The 18,173-nt window shown below is 42.1% G+C and overlaps 1 protein-coding gene across 1 annotated transcript in view; it reads right to left on the bottom strand.

Annotated features, from left to right (window-relative positions):
• Positions 1–505, bottom strand: part of CD2AP (CD2 associated protein) — an 83,864-nt gene extending 83,359 nt beyond the window's left edge. Inside the window, exon 1 of the mRNA XM_061146885.1 lies at positions 342–505. Within this exon, the coding sequence (XP_061002868.1) occupies positions 342–345 (4 nt within the window). The 5' untranslated portion in view covers positions 346–505. The remainder of the gene's footprint in view (positions 1–341) is intronic.
• Between the last annotated feature and the right edge of the window lie 17,668 nt (positions 506–18,173).

Genomic DNA, 18,173 nt, shown 5'->3' with positions numbered 1-18,173 from the left:
GAAAGGGACTGGGTAAAGAGGGAAGTTCGGTGCTAAGTCGAGCTGGGCTGGCTCGAAGTGATCGGACCGACCCCACCCCCGTCCCCTCACCTTTCCCGAAACCAGGAAAAGAGGTGGAAAGAAAAGCGCCAGACGGGAAAAGCACCCTGGGGCCCCGCAACCAGTTTCTCCGCGAGATGAGCCAGGTGGAAGGCAGAGCGAGGAGGGGACACAGGGAGCGGGCCGTGCGGCAGCGCAGGGACCGACCCCCGCCCCCTCCCCGCCGAGATCGAGAAAAGGAACCGCCTCCCCGAATCCGGAAGGTCGGAGCGGGTGGCGAGGAGCGCACTCGGGTCCCTTACCCATGCTGGGGGCTCCGGCGGGGAGCAGCCCGGCGCTCGCTGCTCCTCCTCCTCCCGCTGCTCGCGCGGCCGCTCCGGCGGCAGGAGGCGGGCCCTCCGCTCGGCTCTAGCCCGGCTGAGCTCAGGCGGGACCCGGAGCCTCCATCCGCCCGCGGCGCTCCCCGGCCAGTCCGGTCCCCACGGCCCGCAAGGAAGAGGCGGCGGCTGCGGCTCCTCACTCGCGGCGGACGGAGGGCCCTCCCCCGCCCGCCCAGCCGGCGGTTTTCCCACCCCCGGTCGCTCCTGCCTCGGGGCGGGACCTGCCGGTTCGTTCTGGCCGCCGGCTCCGACGCAGAGCGCCAGCCCAGCCCCGGAGCCCGCCCCTGGCAGCTCCGTAGGCGCCCGCCGTCCTCGAACGCGACGCCAAAGAGTGAGGTGGAGACCGGGACAGAGGCCGGGAAGGTGCCGGGAGCTGGGCCGTGAGGAGGAAAATCTCGCGAGAATCCCCAGGCCTCCCTGCCCCGCCCCCGTTGCGTTCCGGCTCACCGCCGCGCTGGGGCTGCTGCCAGGTGCGGTGACGTCGCGGCTGGGGCTCTCACGCCGCCCGCGTCCAGGTGCGCGGAGCGGATGAGGGAGACGAGCGGCGTAACTGCGGTCACTTCTCTGCCTTGAGGTTCGAAGCAGCTGGGACCGGCGTTTTGTGTGGTTTGTCGCCTCCGATGGATTCACAGAGTTTTTGCTGATAGGCAAAGTGAGCCTGGGCTGCCCCACTTTGCACTGTTGTTTTTTGCAGTACGGCAGGCTTTGGGGGACCTGAACGAGACCGCGAGAGAGACGTGCAAGAGTAGAGAAAGAGAGAACCCACTTTCTTTCGACCTTTAGAGACCCAGCTGCAAACAGGACCTGCGGTTTACCTTGCAAAGTTCTGTATGAATTAGAAGCATTTCTTCATCGAAAAAAAAAAAAATCATAGGCACAGAATAAATTCTTTTATAGGATTCAACTAGTGGATTCCTTTAGTTTCTGTCTGCTGAAGGCAACTTTCTAATCCCCTTTTCTCTTTTGAAAATACAAATTGCTACCTGATGGGGAGCAGGGCGGGATAGTCATAATTTGAAATATTGGCTGGTATTTATTTTTTCTAGCCTCAATATGAAGAAGAGCATAGGATTATTGTAATCAGACGTTAAAACGGAGCAGAACCGTATGGTCCTTGCCCTCCACCCCCACCCCGGAAAACATGTCCTCTGTCTACCTTTTGTCTGGGGAAAACTTTAGTCAAAGAATAAGTTTAATCAGAGAAGTGAGAAACGCGGAAACAGAAGAAAACAGCCAAAGTAGACTAAATAATAATGTAGTCATTAGGCATAGTCAAGGACCTTTAATTCTTCCTCAAGGGCTATAGATAATATTCTGAGCTATATCCTGTGAGCCATGTTATAGATACTAGAACATCAGGCGGAGAAGTGAATTGCATGATAACCAGAATGTGTGTGTGTGTGTGTGTGTGTGTGTGTGTGTATACATTCAGCAACTTTTTTCTCCTACTGTTGAAGCAAACCCAATCCTCAGACAGCAACATTTGTTGAATGCCAACTCTTGTCTAGTGACTTTGAAAGCAGTTGTGTTATTTTAAGTTTCACAATCATCCAGGCAAACCTGGATTTCTGAAACTCAGCACAACCATTCATTTTTTATGGGACTTTGGATAAATTAACCTTGCTGGATTTCAGTTTCTTGAGTCTGTTGAAAGAAATCTTTACAGTGCGAAGCACAGTCTCTGGCTGATAGTGGCAACCTCATAAATATCCATTTCCACTTATCTCCTATAGGCCTGCATTTGACATCCCTTAATCTTTTACTTCTAAATAGACTGCATAGCATACCTTTAGAACAAAAAGTGTCAGTTACGGTCAGAGACCAATAAGGAAAAAGGAAAAAAAGTTAATATGCACATCTAAAAAATGTACATATTGGTTGTGTTGTATTGAAACCATGAAACAGAGTGTGACTCTTCAATCAACAAATATTTATTGAGTATTGTGTTCACCCTCCCCTTGCAAGCAAACAAATAAACAAACCAAAAAACCTGAAGTCCAGCCCTTATCCTCACAGATTTTGCAGTGTAACCAGGAAGAGAGACCTGAACAGATAGTTGACAATATGAGGTGTGTGTGTAGCTAAGGGCAAGGCAAGCTTCCCAGGTGGCTCAGGGGTAAAGAATCTGCCTACAATGCAGGAGAGATGGGTTCAGTCCCTGGGTGGGGAAGATCCCCTGGAGAAGGAAATGGTAACCCAATCCAGTATTCTTGCCTGGGAAATCCCATTGACAGAGGAGCCTAGCAGGTTACAGATCATGGGGTCTCAAGAGGATCTAACAGGACTTAGTGACTAGACAACAACAGTAAAGGCAAGCTTCAGGAGGAGGGTATAAGTGGAGCTAAGGCTTGGAGGATGGCAGTAATTACAACCTGAAGGAGTCCTTGAAGTAAGGGGTGAAAGTGGAAACACAAGGGAAATATCCTGAAATCTGTCTGACTCCTGCAAGGCATAAGAAGTCCAGTTCAGTTCAGTCGCTCAGTCATATCCAACTCTTTGCGACCACACAGACTGTAGCATGCCAGGCCTCCCTGTCCATCACCAACTCCCGGAGTTTACTCAGACTCATGTCCATTGAGTCAGTGATGCCATCCAACCATCTCATCCTCTGTCATCCCCTTCTCCTCCTGCCCTCAATCTTTCCCAGCATGAGGGGCTTTTCCAGTGAGTCAGTTCTTCACATCAGGTGGCCAAAGTATTGGAGTTTCAGCTTCAACATCAGTCCATCCAATGAATATTCAGGACTGATTTCCTTTAGGATGGACTGATTGGATCTCCTTGCAGTCCAAGGGACTCTCAAGAGTCTTCTCCAATACCACAGTTCAAAAGCATCAATTCTGTGGTGCTCAGCTTTCTTTATAGTCCAACTCTCACATCCATACATGACTACTGGAAAAACCGTAGCCCTGACTAGATGGACCTTTTTTGGCAAAGTAATGTCTCTGCTTTTTAATATGCTGTCTAGGTTGGCCATAACTTTTCTTCCAAGGAGTAAGCATCTTTTAATTTCATGGCTGCAGTCACCATCTGCAGTGATTTTGGAGCCCCCAAAAATATAGCCTGTCACTGTTTCCACTGTTTCCCCATCTATTTGCTGTAAAGTGATGGGACCCAATGCCATGATCTTAGTTTTCTGAATGTTGAGTTTTATGCAACCCATAAGAAAGCAAACCATTTAAACTTTGAATGACTGAGACTGATGAGAGTCAAAAGAGGATTCATAGAAGAAAACAAAGAAAAATATAAGATATTATAGGAAGAGAACTGAATACCTTAGTCTCCAGGATACTAGATATTTTAAGAAGAAAGATCAATGAATAGAAATGAAGAGAGGGTCAGGAAAACAAAACAGAAGGAGGGGAAAAAAGAACACTGGATTTGACAATAAGATTACCTTTGAAACTGTAACTTAGGAATATACATAACAGAATACATAATATATATAGCTGCATATATTCAGCACATATAGAACAGAAAAGTTAGAAGTCAGTTAAAGGTTTCAGACTAAATATAAGTGATAAAGAAGTGAGGCCATAAGATGAACATATTTTCTTAACCATAAGTCAGGTCGCATAATCTGATAAGGTAAAAAATCCACAATCAGTTCTACCCTAGAAATCTCAAGATCTGTATGATTTCCATCAGAAACCACATATTTTAGAAATCAGTTCTACCCTAGAAATCTCAAGATTTGTAGTATTTCCATCAGAAACCATAAATTTTAGAAGTTTGAAAATTGAAATAAGCAAAATCACTTTGTAAATTCAGAAGGCAAAATCTGTTTGAGGTGATGTTGACATACTGGATCATAAAAGAAATTCGAAGGATCAGGGAGTAGGACCATAAGAAAGGATGAGAAAATTGAAGTACAGCTAAGAACCATCCCAGAATTAATGCTGTCTCTTTTACTTTTTTAATAATATCTTGTTTTTCTTGGTTTGGCAGCTCTGGGTCTTTGCTGTGGCATACAAGATCTTTAGCTGCAGCATTCAGCCTCTTAGTTGCAGCATGTGGGATCTAGTTTCCTGACCACGGATTGAACCTGAAACCCCTGCATTGGGAGCTCAGGGTCTTAGCCACTGGGCCACCAGCGAAGTCCCAATGCTGTCTTCAAGAGGAGAAGCCAATGGAAATCCCAATAGAAGAGCAAAATCTAGAAATATATTTTTTAAACTTACAAGATGGTATGTGAAACTACGTTCTCAAGTTGTGAGTGCTAATAAGCAAATGTTAGCTATTAATTACTACAGGAGCTCTTTTCATCTTATAAGTCTTATCAACAACCCCCCAGGAGACCTTCAAAGTGTGGTACTTTATTTTATACATTTTTATATAGCTAGCACATTGCTCAGCTCAAAACAATGCTTTCCTCAACAGTAACTATTAGTTGGATGATAGAAAATGTGATGAGATGATAATCTCATCATATATTTAGATTTAACCTCAAATACCTTTTTTAAGCTAAGAACACATTACCTTTTCTTTTTGCCCTTATTTCCTTTATCTTATAATGAGTTATGAAGAAGGAAATGGCAACCCACTCCAGTACACTTGCCTGGAAAATCACATGGATGGAGGAGCCTGGTAGGCTGCAGTCCATGGAGGCACGAAGAGTCAGACACGACTGAGCGACTTCACTTTCACTTTTCACTTTCATACGTTGGAGAAGGAAATGGCAACCCACTCGTGTTCTTGCCTGGAGGATCCCAGGGATGGGGGAGCCTGGTGGGCTGCCATCTATGGGGTCGCACAGAGTCAGACATGACTGAAGTGACTTAGCAGCAGCAGCTGCATAGTGAGTTAAGTTTTATCTGACCTCACCCTTCTTTATATTTCCAGACAAATGAACTAATACCATTCTAGTTATTCCTTTTTTTTTCTGCTGAATATTGACCTGGTATGAAAGAGAATATTACAATTTCTGTAAGAATGACAATTTCAACCAGTCTAATTCATGCCAAACTGCCATCATTTCTTCCCAGTGTTTTCTTAGGAATTTATCAGAAGATATCTGTATTGAAAAACCCGTCTACCTCCTTTCTTTCTGGTGAAAACTTATTCTAACCAGGAAGATTATTCTGAAGAAAATTACATTTTAATTCGATTGTGCTATGTTTAAAACACTCATTTAGCTCACATCTTAAAGGCAACAAATTCTTTTTGTTTCTTTATTCTTAGTTCCAAAGTACTAGATTTCCTGGCCAGCTTTCTTATTGTTATCTTGTTTTGCCTTAGCTAGTTTGTTGTATACTTAAGCACAAATTGCATCAATGTATATCCTCAATTTTTAAAAATCATTCTTTAGAAAATAATTGTAGGAAATAATAATCTCAAACACAATGTCTATACTGTGAGGTCAGTGAAGCTGAATAATGTCCCTGCTCAAACTGGTGACCCACCAGCTTCTGACAAATCCTGCTACTCTTTCGGCACTTTGGGGGATATACTCAAACATATGATGGCTCTAAGCACTTTTCATTATTGCACATTAAGAAAAAGTTTAATTAAAAATATGATGAACCCATCCAAATGAATTATCACTTTGCAAGCTGAAAGGACCTTTTTAGTAATGTTATTTGAACTTTACTTGGATGGTGAAAGTGAAAGTGTGAGAGTGTTCATCCCTCAGCCCTGTCCAACTCTTTGCAACCCCATGGACTGTAGTCCACTAGGCTCCTCTGTCCATTGGATTTCCCGGGCAAGAATACTGGAGTGGGTTGCCATTCCCTTCTCCAGAGGATCTTCTTGACCCAGGGATCAAAGTTGAGTCTCTTGCATTGGGTCTCCCCCATTGTAGGCAGATTTTTCAACCACCTGAGCCACAAGGAAAGAAACTCAAAATAGGTCCTTTTGTCTCCCTTTTGGGGATTTGAACCCCAGTCTCCTATGTGACAGTTGAGGATACTCATGAGTATACTAATGAGGAGAGCCTTGTCATCGATCCCCAATAATAGTCTCTTCCAAGAAGCATTACTTTTTCAAAATGTTAAAGCTAGTCTCTTTTGAAGGATCAGATATTTTAAACAACTCCAAACAACAAATATTATGCATTTACATTTTTCAAATATCAGGCAATTCAATTATACACACAATATCCCATGAAGAATTTCTGGCTATGAGTACAAATTCATTCAACTCAACAGACATTTAGGGACCACCCATTATAGATCAGCACCTGCTCTGTCTTAAATATAGGGGTAGAAAATATAGTCTCTGCTCTTAAAAGTGCAAATATTGGGGAGCTTTGGTGGGGGGGGGGGTGCATCGGAGTTGCCCAATAAGGACAGGACAAGGAGTAGGCATACTATTGAAAGTCCGGGATAGCTTTTAGGGGGAGCCAGGCTGGGGGAAGATATTAAGAAGAGGTGGCAAGAATACACAGAACTGTACAAAACAGATCTTCACGACCCAGATAGCCAAGATGGTGTGATCACTCACCTAGAGCCAGACATCCTAGAATGTGAAGTCAAGTGGGCCTTAGGACGCATTACTACAAACAAAGCTAGTGGAGGTGATGGAATTCCAGTTGCGCTATTTCAAATCCTGAAAGATGATGCTGTGAAAGTGCTCCACTCAATATGTCAGCAAATTTGGAAAACTCAGCAGTGGCCACAGGACTGGAAAAGGTCAGTTTTCATTCCAATCCCAAAGAAAGGCAATGCCAAAGAATGCTCAAACTACCGCACAATTGCACTCATCTCACACGCTAGTAAAGTAATGATCAAAATTCTCCAAGCCAGGCTTCAGCAATATGTGAACCATGAACTTCCAGATGTTCAAGCTGGTTTTAGAAAAGGCAGAGGAACCAGAGATCAAATTGCCAACATCCGCTGGATCATAAAAATGCAAGAGAGTTCCAGAAAAACATCTATTTCTGCTTTATTGACTATGCCAAAGCTTTTGACTGTGGATCACAATAAACTGTGGAAAATTGTGAAAGAGATAGGAATACCAGACCACCTGACCTGCCTCTTGAGAAATCTGTATGCAGGTCAGGAAGCAACAGTTAGAACTGGACATGGAACAACAGACTGCTTCCAAATAGGAAAAGGAGTATGTCAAGGCTGTATATTGTCACCCTGCTTGTTTAACTTATATGCAGAGTACATTATGTGAAATGCCAGGCTGGATGAAGCACAAGCTGTAATCAAGATTGCTGGGAGAAATATCAATAACCTCAGATATGCAGATGACACCACCCTTATGGCAGAAAGTGAAGAAGAACTAAAGAGCCTCTTGTTGAAAGTGAAAGAGGAGAGTGAAAAAATTGGCTTAAAGCTCCACATTCAGAAAACTAAGGTCATGGCATCCGGTCCCATCACTTCATGGCAAATAGATGGGGAAACAGTGGCTGATTTTATTTTTCTGGGCTCCAAAATCACTGCAGATGGTGATTGCAGCCGTGATATTAAAAGACGCTTACTCCTTGGAAGGAAAGTTATGTCAGGAAGCATTTAACCAGAGGCTTCCCGTGTGTTAAGGATCTGTCAGGAAACCTTTGACCCTTATTAATTCCTGAATATTCAGGAATTGAGAGGCACGCCTTTCCCAGGCTGAGGACTCCAGGCATTTCCTTTGTTAGTTTCTCATTATGGTGATAAGTACCTTCTTCTCTCTTTAATAGGGATCACCTTGTGTTTTGTAAGTCTGGAATTTTAATCTTTATCTTTGCTGAGAATAAATAACCGTATATATGCCCATGCCATGTTGATTAAAACACCTTTGCTCCATCAGAGCTTTGGTCCTTTGGTGTCTTTCTTTCTCTCTCTCTCTCTATCTATCTATTTCTGGCTGATTCCCTGGAGCGCGGAAGCCGGCTGTGTAACCCAGGAAATATCAGCCTCTTTACTTCTTTAACTCTCTCATCGTTGACTCCGGACCACCAGGTTCTGGTCCATTAAAGGACCAACAAGTGGCGCCAAGAAACAGGGGCTCTGGTACGCGTGGCAAGATTCGGACGGAGGGACCCCCAGGGCCTATTGAGGCCGGTAAGTACTAAGACACGGGTCAATCGGCTGGAAAGCCCCCTCACTTTTCTACTTTACATCAGTACTTATTTAAAGTTCAGGGATTTTCGGTTTCACGCTAGAGAATAGAGGCTTGCCTTCAGACAGTGGTTGAATGTAACCCTTGGTTCCCTAATGAAGGTAGTTCCGATAGATTTCTGGCCCCTATGGGCTCTCATTGAAGCTGTGATTCTGCCATTTCAAGGTAATTCTAGCCTTCATGATATTCAGCAACAGGCAGAACACTTATTACATGGGTGTGAATTAGACGATGATACCTTACAAAAGGCCCAATTAGCACAACAAAAGATACTTTAAGATTTCCCTACCAACCCTGCCCCTGTTTGCTCCAAACGCTCCTCCCCTGCCAGAGGGCACATATCCCAAAGTCTCTCCCTCCATAAAACCTAATGATCCTGACAAAGACTCCCTTAAGACACCTTTTAACATTCAAATTGACAACACCTTTCTGAATAACAATAATCTACCCCCTTCGCAACAGTGGCTCTCTGAATTGCTGGCTTTGAAATCACAAGTCTCTGAAGCTGATGGTTTTTCTGCCTTTCTAAAAATGCTCAAGGGCAGATAATACCTCAATATGAAGGTATTAATTTTTTCACATGCAACAAATGAAAAAGGCTATAACTATGTATGGCCCACATTCGCTTTTTACTAGACTGATTCTAAATGCTATGGTGTCTTCTATTGGCACTTTTATTCCCTATGATTGGCGAATTTTAATAAAAGCTCTCCTTAAACCAGGAGAGTATCTTCAATGGACAACGTGGTTTCAAGATACAGCCAGAGATCATGCTAACAGAAATGCTCGAGCTGGCACTCCCCAAAACCAAATTACTTTTGAAATGTTAACTGGCACCAGACAATTTGATGCTATAGAAGCTCAAATATGATGCCCTCTTTTATTGTATTATCAATTAAAAACAGTGGCCCTTGAAGCTTGGGATTGAATTCCTCCTCAAGGGGAGCCTACAGGTAGCTACATTAAAATATTGCAGGGACCTAATGAAACATATGCTGGTTTCTTAGCTAGATTAGAAACTGCTATTTCCTGTACAGTAATTGGAGAAGAAGCTAAAAGGCAATTAGAGAAATTACTTGCTTATGAAAATGCAAATCAGGAATGTCAAAGGGCTATAGCCCCAATTCGTGATACAGGGACTATTTTTTATTATTTGAAGGCTTGTCGCAAAATAGGATCAGAAATTCAAAAGATGCAAATGCTAGCTAAAACAATGGTCGCTGCCTTAAGAAAAGGAAAATGAAGGATGCTTTACATGTGGAGATAAGTATCATTAAAAAAAAAAAGACTGCCCTAAGAAAGTGAATTAAAGAAAAAAAAAAAAATCTGTTGTCACTGCCGTAGAGGAATGCATTGGGCCAAAGAGTGTAAATCTAAATTTGATATTGAAGGGAAACCTATTCCAGAAAACTCCAAGTAGGAGACCCCCCAGGTCCCCTTCAACAAAAACCAGGGGCAAATTCCACCTTTCCCCTCAATCCTCAACATTCGGCAGTGTTGCCATCGATATACCAGCCCTAAATGACTTTCTCCTTTACCCTCAAGCAGTCCCCTCTAGAATACATACTGGACTTTTTGGGCCCCTGCCCCCACAAACCTTCGGTCTTTTAAGTAGCCGATCTAGTTTGACTTAGAAGGCAGAAAGGCCAGGGGTCACCAAATGGAGAAAATAGGCTGCAAGTGTCAGACATTTTTATCTCTCTTAAGTGGCAGGAGGAAACAAACTAGTGATGTTTCTTTTTTTTTCTTCTCTATACAAATTTAAAAAGAGGTTTCTCTTAAAATTCTGTGTTGCCATAACGACACCTGGTTCCACCTGAACTTAACTTTTCTCAAACCTTGAGCTAATCAATGCGTTTTTCTTATGGAAATGTTTGTCTTAAGCTATGTTAATGAACTATGTATTTACCCTAGATTCTTTCTTCAAGTCAGTTCTGCCTAAGACTAAGAACCAACTTGACAAACCAGTATGTTTTACTCATGCAAATGTTTTCTTAAGCTATGTTAAAGAAACTATTTGCTTGGAAATCTGCCTTTCTTCAAGATTCATGTCAATCATTTTGTGGCCCGGGACAACTCACCTGGTGCCAAGGTTATCTCAAAATGCATGTTGTGGGTGAGGGGCCTGGTGCTATTCTCTTCAGTTTTGAGACATTTCCTTTCTCTAATTAAGCAGACTGCTGGTAGTTATATGACACCTGGCTAAAGACTAGCAAGGGGGCACTCTTTCTGCCCCCTTCTGATGCCTATGTCAGAAGCTTTCTCTATCTCCCTTATACTTTAATAAAACTTTATTTAATTTGAGAACACATTACAAACTTCTACTAATTTCCAATTAGCTTTTCTAAGATATTTTAGAGAAATTTCATTTCATTATCCTTCTGGTAAGCTGTGGAATTCTTCAAAAACACTGAATTTATTATTTCTCGCAGTTCTTTTATATAGATGGGACTAAAAACGCCAAAGCTTCATTCCAGTCTCTTAAAAAATATAGAGTCTTTCATACTAAATTCCATTCTGCTCAACCAAATAAATTATATGCTCTTATTCAAGTTATTTGCCTACATCCTTACCCCATTAATATAGTCTCTGATTCTAAATATTCAGTTTTTGTATTAAGAAGTATAGAAACCTCCACCATAAACTCCTAGTTCTATTAAAACAGACAATGGCCCTGACTATATTTCTAGACACTTCAATTTTTACCATGTTTTTCAATTAAACATATTACAGGTATTCCTTATAATCCATAGGCACAAGACACAGTCAAACAAACACATCACACACTAAAGTTACAAATAAAAAAAAATTTAAAAAGGGGGAATACACAGGTACACTACTGTCTTCCTTATCTAAAGCAGACTTTACTAGATTCCAACATAAGATATTTTCTAAACCTATAACTATTGTTAATACAGCTTTATTTGTTTAAAATTTTTTAAACCTACCACAGGGAAATATGTTAACAAGAGCAGAAAGACATTTCGAGGAATTTAAGGACACTTCTCTTCCTCTGCCCATTTGGTACCAAGACGGGTTCAATAATCAATAGAAATCTGGGAAATTAATCTTACGGGGAAAGGGATATGCTTGTATTTTCCCAGATGGATCCAAAAAACTTTTTCCATGGAAAATTCGACCCAAATGGGTCCCCCAACATTCAAAATGGAGGCGAAACAACAAGAACCCCAGGAAGAAGAAAATTCCAATACGGGCCATGGCGGCCCTAAAGATCTCCAGAAAGCACTGCCCTTGGCGGCATCAACCCTATGACCTCCGCTCTTGGGGACAGATAAAAACCCTTACCTAATGAAGCTGAAAATTTCATCTCTCAAGGAATACCTTGGAGTCCTGAATACATTTTCCTGCTAGCCTGTGTCTCCCAAACTTAACTGGGCTTACTTACCCTACCCCCCTTTATTACAGGTCATAAAATAGACGGAGAAAAGACCAATCATATCAACCAATGACTCTGCCCATATGCCCCCTCCCTGGAACCCTCACACCCTGGGGAGGAAGGAAAACTAATTAACATTTCTTTAGGCTATGAAGTCCTTCCATTGCCTGGGCCCAGGAAAATTATGCATAAACGTTGGCCAACAAACTTGGGCTTTCGTCCTATCTCCAAAAGACATTCGGACATTGCTGCCCTTTCTCTGTCTGTGAACCATGTTTATACTACTGAAACTTTAGGGAAAGAGTTAGGGAAAGAACAAAAAACATTATATATTATGCTGCTTAAGTGGCTTAAAAGGTTACTAACACTATGTTGAAACATTACCATGACAAAGGACTTCTTGGCTGGCTTGACAGTAGAATGACACACTCCTCCTCCTCCTGGAATCGTCCTCGATAAACAAATTGGGCCTGAACTATGAGACATATATAAAACATAAAAACTTGCTGCCAACACCAGAGAACTTGGGACTCAGACTGGACATTTCACAGGGACCAGTCGTGGTCATAGTAACTGTTTCTTTTGCTATAATCAGTCATGTTTTATACAGGCCTGTGTCCCACTTACAATTTAATCTGTAACTTGTATTAATTGCCAATTTTGTGTTACCTACAACTGGGAACAAATCAAATTTCATTTCCTCTCTGAATGTACAATTACTGCTAAAGAAAATCTTTGAAACTTTTTCTAAACGTCTGCCCTCTTCCACTAATTTGGAAACTGTAGCTGAACAAATTATCCGGGCTAGAACCACAAGGATGGTTTCAAAGTATTACCCACAGCATCGGGTCTAGAACTGTAACTTTGGTGATTGTCTTGATAATTGTATTTGTTGTTTATCGTCGCCTTTCTATAAGGTTGGTTAATACTAACCAAACTCATTTGGTCAGGACCTTTTTTTTACAAATATAATAAAATAGGGGGAATTGTCAGGAAGCATTTAACAGGAGGCTTCCCGTGTGCTGCTAGGGATCTGTCAGGAAACCTTTGGCCCTTATTAATTCCTGAATATTCAGGAATTAAGAGGAGAGGTATGCCTTTCCCGGGGCTGAGGAATCCAGGCATCTCCTTTGTTAGTTTCTCATTATGGTGATAAGTACCTTCTTCTCTCTTTAATAGGGATCGCCTTGTGTTTTGTAAGCCTGGAATTTTAATCTTTATCTTTGCTGAGAATAACTACAGTATATATGCCCAAGCCATGTTGATTAAAACACCTTTGCTCCATCAGAGCTTTGGTCCTTTGGTGTTTCTTTCTTTCTTTCTCTCTCTCTTTCTCTCTCTCTCTATCTATCTATTTCTGGCTGATTCCCTGGAGCGCAGAAGCCGGCTGCGTAACCCAGGGATTATTAACCTCTTTCCTTCTTTAACTCTCTCATTGTTGACTCCGGACCACCAGGTTCTGGTCCATTAAAGGACCAACAAAAAAAATTGGCTTAAAGCTCAACATTCAGAAAACGAAGATCATGGATGGCATCGGGTCCCATCACTTCATGGCAAATAGATGGGGAAACCGTGGAAACAGTGACTGATTTTATTTTCCTGGGCTCCAAAATCACTGCAGGTGGTGATTGTAGCCATGATATTAAAAGACGCTTACTCCTTGGAAGGAAAGTTATGACCAACCTAGACAGCATATTAAAAAGCAGAGACATTACTTTGCCAACAAAGGTCCGTCTAGTCAAGGCTATGGGTTTTCCAGTGGTCATGAATGGATATAAGAGTTGGACTATAAAGAAAGCTGAGCACCGAAGAATTGATGCTTTTGAGCTGTGGTGTTGGAGAAGACTCTTGAGAGTCCCTTGGACTGCAAGGAGATCCATCCAGTCCATCCTAAAGGAGATCAGTCCTGGATGTTCAATGGAAGGACTGATGTTGAAGCTGAAACTCCAATACTTTGGCCACCTGATGCAAAGAGCTGACTCATTGGAAAAGACCCTGATGCTGGGAAAGATTGAAGGTGGGAGGAGAAGGGAACAACAGAGGATGAGATGGTTGGATGGCATCACCGACTCAGTGGACATGGTTTTGGGTGGACTCCGGGAGTTGGTGATGGACAGGGAGGCTTGGTGTGCTGCAGTTCATGGGGTCGCAAAGAGTCGGACATGACTGAGTGACTGGACTGAGCTGAGGCTGGGGGAACCATAGTCAAATACCCAGTTCATGTGTCATGGAGATGACCCTGAGGCCTCATCTTAGAAGTTACAGGTCGTTAATGATGAGCTTGAGGTAGGTGATTGCTTTGCTCTTTAAGCCACAGAAAAAAAATTCATGCGTTTTAAAAAATCAAGAATAAAATATTTGGTTTTATAAGCATTGATTAAGCGCCCCACTACCCTTGATCAATTAATAAATACGTTTTTCACTTATACTTAAAAAATAAATTAATTAAACTAACATAATATATAAGGCAGTGTGTATGCTGGGCACCGTGAAAGATGCAGTGTAGCAAACCCCAACTCTGCCTTTAAGGAATGTGATTTCCATGGATGGACCTAGAAATGGTCATACAAAGTAAAGTAAGTCAGAGAAAGACAAATATTGTATGATATCATTTATATGTGGAATCTACAAAAAGGATACAAATGAACTTATCTACAAGTTACAAATGTAGAAAATGAACTTATGGTTACCCAGGGGTAAGGAGAGGGAGGGAGGGATAAATTGGAAGACTGAGGTTGACATATATACACTGCTGTATATAAAATAAGTAACAGATAAGGACCCACTGTATAGCAAAGGGAATGCTACTCAATGCTCTGTAATGGCCGATATGGGAAAAGAATATGAGAAAGAATGGATGTATGAATATGTACAACAGATTCACTATGCCGTACACCTGAAACTAACACAACATTGTAAATTAACTATAACCCAATAAAAACTTTAAAAAAATGGAACATTGTAAAACAACTATACTCTAATAAAAATTAAAAAACAAACAAAAAAAGTAATGTAATTTCCAGCTCAGACAATTATAAGATATGCTTACCTGCTGTGAACTTTACCTTTTTTCAGAGAATCTACATTTAGAATGATCACAGCACAAACCAATAGACTAGGTACCTTCTCGTTTTTAGTCATGAATTTAGTAATGAATTAGTATTCTTATTCAGATCTCTTTGCAAATTCTAAGCAATAAATACAAATGACCTGTTGACCCCCAACTCAGAAAATATCTATACATATCACAAGTTACTGTATCACAAGTTTCAAAAAAGAGTAGATTTTTTGAAAACAGAAATACGAGTTATCTGTGTTTTCTTCACTTGTGAGCTTTTATAAATGACAAAGAAGGAATTTTTTTTTCTTAATACTCCAAGAGAATTCTCAGCAGAGGATTCCGTCTATAATCATCATCCCCTGGTCAATACCATTTCTGTGTCTGCCTAATGTGACACTAAAAGGCACTCATCAAATTATCAAAGTGTTATATTTCTATGCTTCTGCTCACCTAACCATGAAAGGTTTCTAAAACAAGAAGTAGAAAACTTATTTCAAATCTCTACTTAACCTCCTTAATGGCATAGGTGACAACAAGGTTATGTCCCATCTGAGACTGGAGTGTTTAAACTGCTTGCTCTGACATCATTTTGATGTCTGGGGTTAAATGCCTGCCGAAAGAAGCTCATGAACCAAGACATTCCTCTGCCTATTGCTGAGAATCCACATGCTGTTCTGCCGGTTTCTGAGCCACTCCCACAACTGCGGCAGATTCTATATGTGACTCCTAAGCTGATGTCCTCCATCTCCTGTGGTCAGCCCACATCACCTCGCCCAGCACTTGCCTTTTCTCACATCACGTCAATCCCTCCAGTGTATAACCAGGGAACCTGAGTCATTCTAAATGATCTGCACATCCCGCCTACCTTCTTCACTCTAGAACTGGTGCTTTAACAGGACTCTGCCCCCCTATTTCCTCTCAACAGTCATATCACTGCTGGGGACTGTCATAATTTTATATTTGAGCTACTTTTTCTTCACCCTTAATTTCCTAAACTGAATAGCCCTCCTTTTTCCCATTGTTCCTTCCCCCCTCTTTCTATCTTACAACATATCTCTTCTAATTCTTTTACCTCTGATTGCCAATCCAGTCTGTCCGGTTTAGTCAGCTTTACATTCGAAGCCTCCCTGATCTCCTAACCCTCCCTGGCCACCAAATATCTTTTCACAGAGCAATCTTAGACCTTATTGAGACTTATTGTTGCAGTTTTAAGGTAACAAAGTTTTTATGCATTAATAGCATGTAATCTCAATGTATTCCTTAAAATAAATCAGTGAAATAATTTCTTGTTTTGCAATGTTAGTAACGAAGGCAACATTAATAACAACTGAGAACGTCTCAGTTCAGTTCAGTCGCTCAGTCGTGTCCAACTCTTTGCGACCCCATGAACTGCAGCACGCCAGACCTCCCTGTCCTCACCAACTCCCGGAGTCCACCCAAAACCATGTCCATTGAGTCGGTGATGCCATCCAACCATCTCATCCTCTGTCATCCCCTTCTCCTCCTGCCCTCAATCTTTCCCAGCATCAGGGTCTTTTCAAATGAGTCAGCTCTTCGCATCAGGTGGCCAAAGTATTGGAGTTTCAGTTTCAGCATCAGTCCATCCAATGAATATTCAGGACTGATTTCCTTTAGGATGGACTGATTGGATCTCCTTGCAGTCCAAGGGACTCTCAAGAGTCTTCTCCAACACCACAGTTCAAAAGCATCAATTCTTTGGCGCTCAGCTTTCTTTATAGTCCAACTCTCACATCCATACATGACCACTGGGAAAACCATAGCCTTGACTAGATGGACCTTTGTTGACAAAGAGTGTCTAACCATTTTTAAGTCTCGGGCACTGACCTATACACCTTATACCCCTCATCTGATACAGTTCTTATTACAATGCTATGAATCATTGTGTAATCATCCCCATTTTAAAGAGCTGGAAACTGAGACCAGTAATTCCCTTGCCTAAGATCACATAACTATTAATAGCAGTGCCTGTGCTTGCACACAGAGCTAATTTCACAGCTAATGTTTCAGTTGATCTCTATTTGACCTCTGAGTTGTGATTTTTTTGTTTGTTTGTTTAAAGAGAAGGAGAAAAAAATAAATAAATAAAATAAGAGGAGGAAGAGAGAGAGAGAAAGGAATAGGAGGAGGATCTTAAAGGAATCCTCCTTCCATACTTTCTTCTTTTTAACTGGCGTATAATTGCTTTACAATGTTGCATTCGTTTCTGCTGCACAAAAGCATGAATCAGCTGTATGTACACAGATATTAGGGCTTCCCTCATAGCTCAGTTGGTAAAAAATCCGCCTGCAATGTGGGTGATCTGGGTTCGATCCCTGGGTCGGGAAGATCCCCTGGAGAAGGGAAAGGCTACCCACTCCAGTATTCTGGCCTGGAGAATTCCATGGACTGTATAGTCCGTGAGGGTCACAAAGAGCCGGACACGACTGAACAACTTTCACTTTCAGCTCACTTTCATACATATATTGCCTCCCTCTTGAGCCTCTCTCCCACCCACCCCCCAGCCCACTCCCCTAAGTTATCACAGAACCCAAAGCTGAGCTCCCTGTGCTGTATAGCAGCCTCCCACTAGCTGTCTAATTTATGCATGGTGGTGGATGTATGATAACGCTTCTCCCTCAGCTCATCCCATCCTCTCCTTCCCTTTCTGTGTCCGCAAGTCCGTTCTCTACGTCTGTCTCTCTGTTCTTGCCCTGGAAATAGATTTAAAGGATTCCTCCTTCAGGAGTCTTATACAGATCAACCAAGAAAGGGCCTGGGACAGAGTAGGCACTTAATGCTAATTTCTCTTCCCACTTTTACACATTCTTTGAGGACCTACTCAGTGCCAGGAGGTGTACAGGGTGCTTGAGTAGATGGATGTAGAGAAGTGATAACGGAGATGTGGACCCAACTCTCATGGAGCTTGCAGTCTAGGGGAAGAAGTTGCGGTTCCCAAGTACACAGTATAAATCATCTATACTATTTTTCACGTGCCACCTCCCATACCATCCCTTCTTTCTTAAATGTATTCTCTCTTTCCTCAGAAACAGTCTGCTTATGCCTCTCCTGGGACACTTGGTGTATGTCCTTTTGTATACAGATATTATCCTACAACTTGCATTTCCTGTTATGAGGGTAATGGTCTTGAGACCGGGTCTTTTTTCTTCCTATCTTTGCATTCTTGCCAGCCATTTAAAAAAAAAAAAAAAAAAAAGGCTTTGCTGTGTGGCATGTGAGCATGTGGGATCTT

The sequence above is a fragment of the Dama dama genome, chromosome 7 (assembly GCF_033118175.1).
Source record: "Dama dama isolate Ldn47 chromosome 7, ASM3311817v1, whole genome shotgun sequence".
NCBI classification, from domain to species: Eukaryota; Metazoa; Chordata; class Mammalia; order Artiodactyla; family Cervidae; genus Dama; species Dama dama.
Note: the sequence above shows the minus strand (reverse complement) of the source record. Positions and strands in the feature narration are given on the sequence as shown.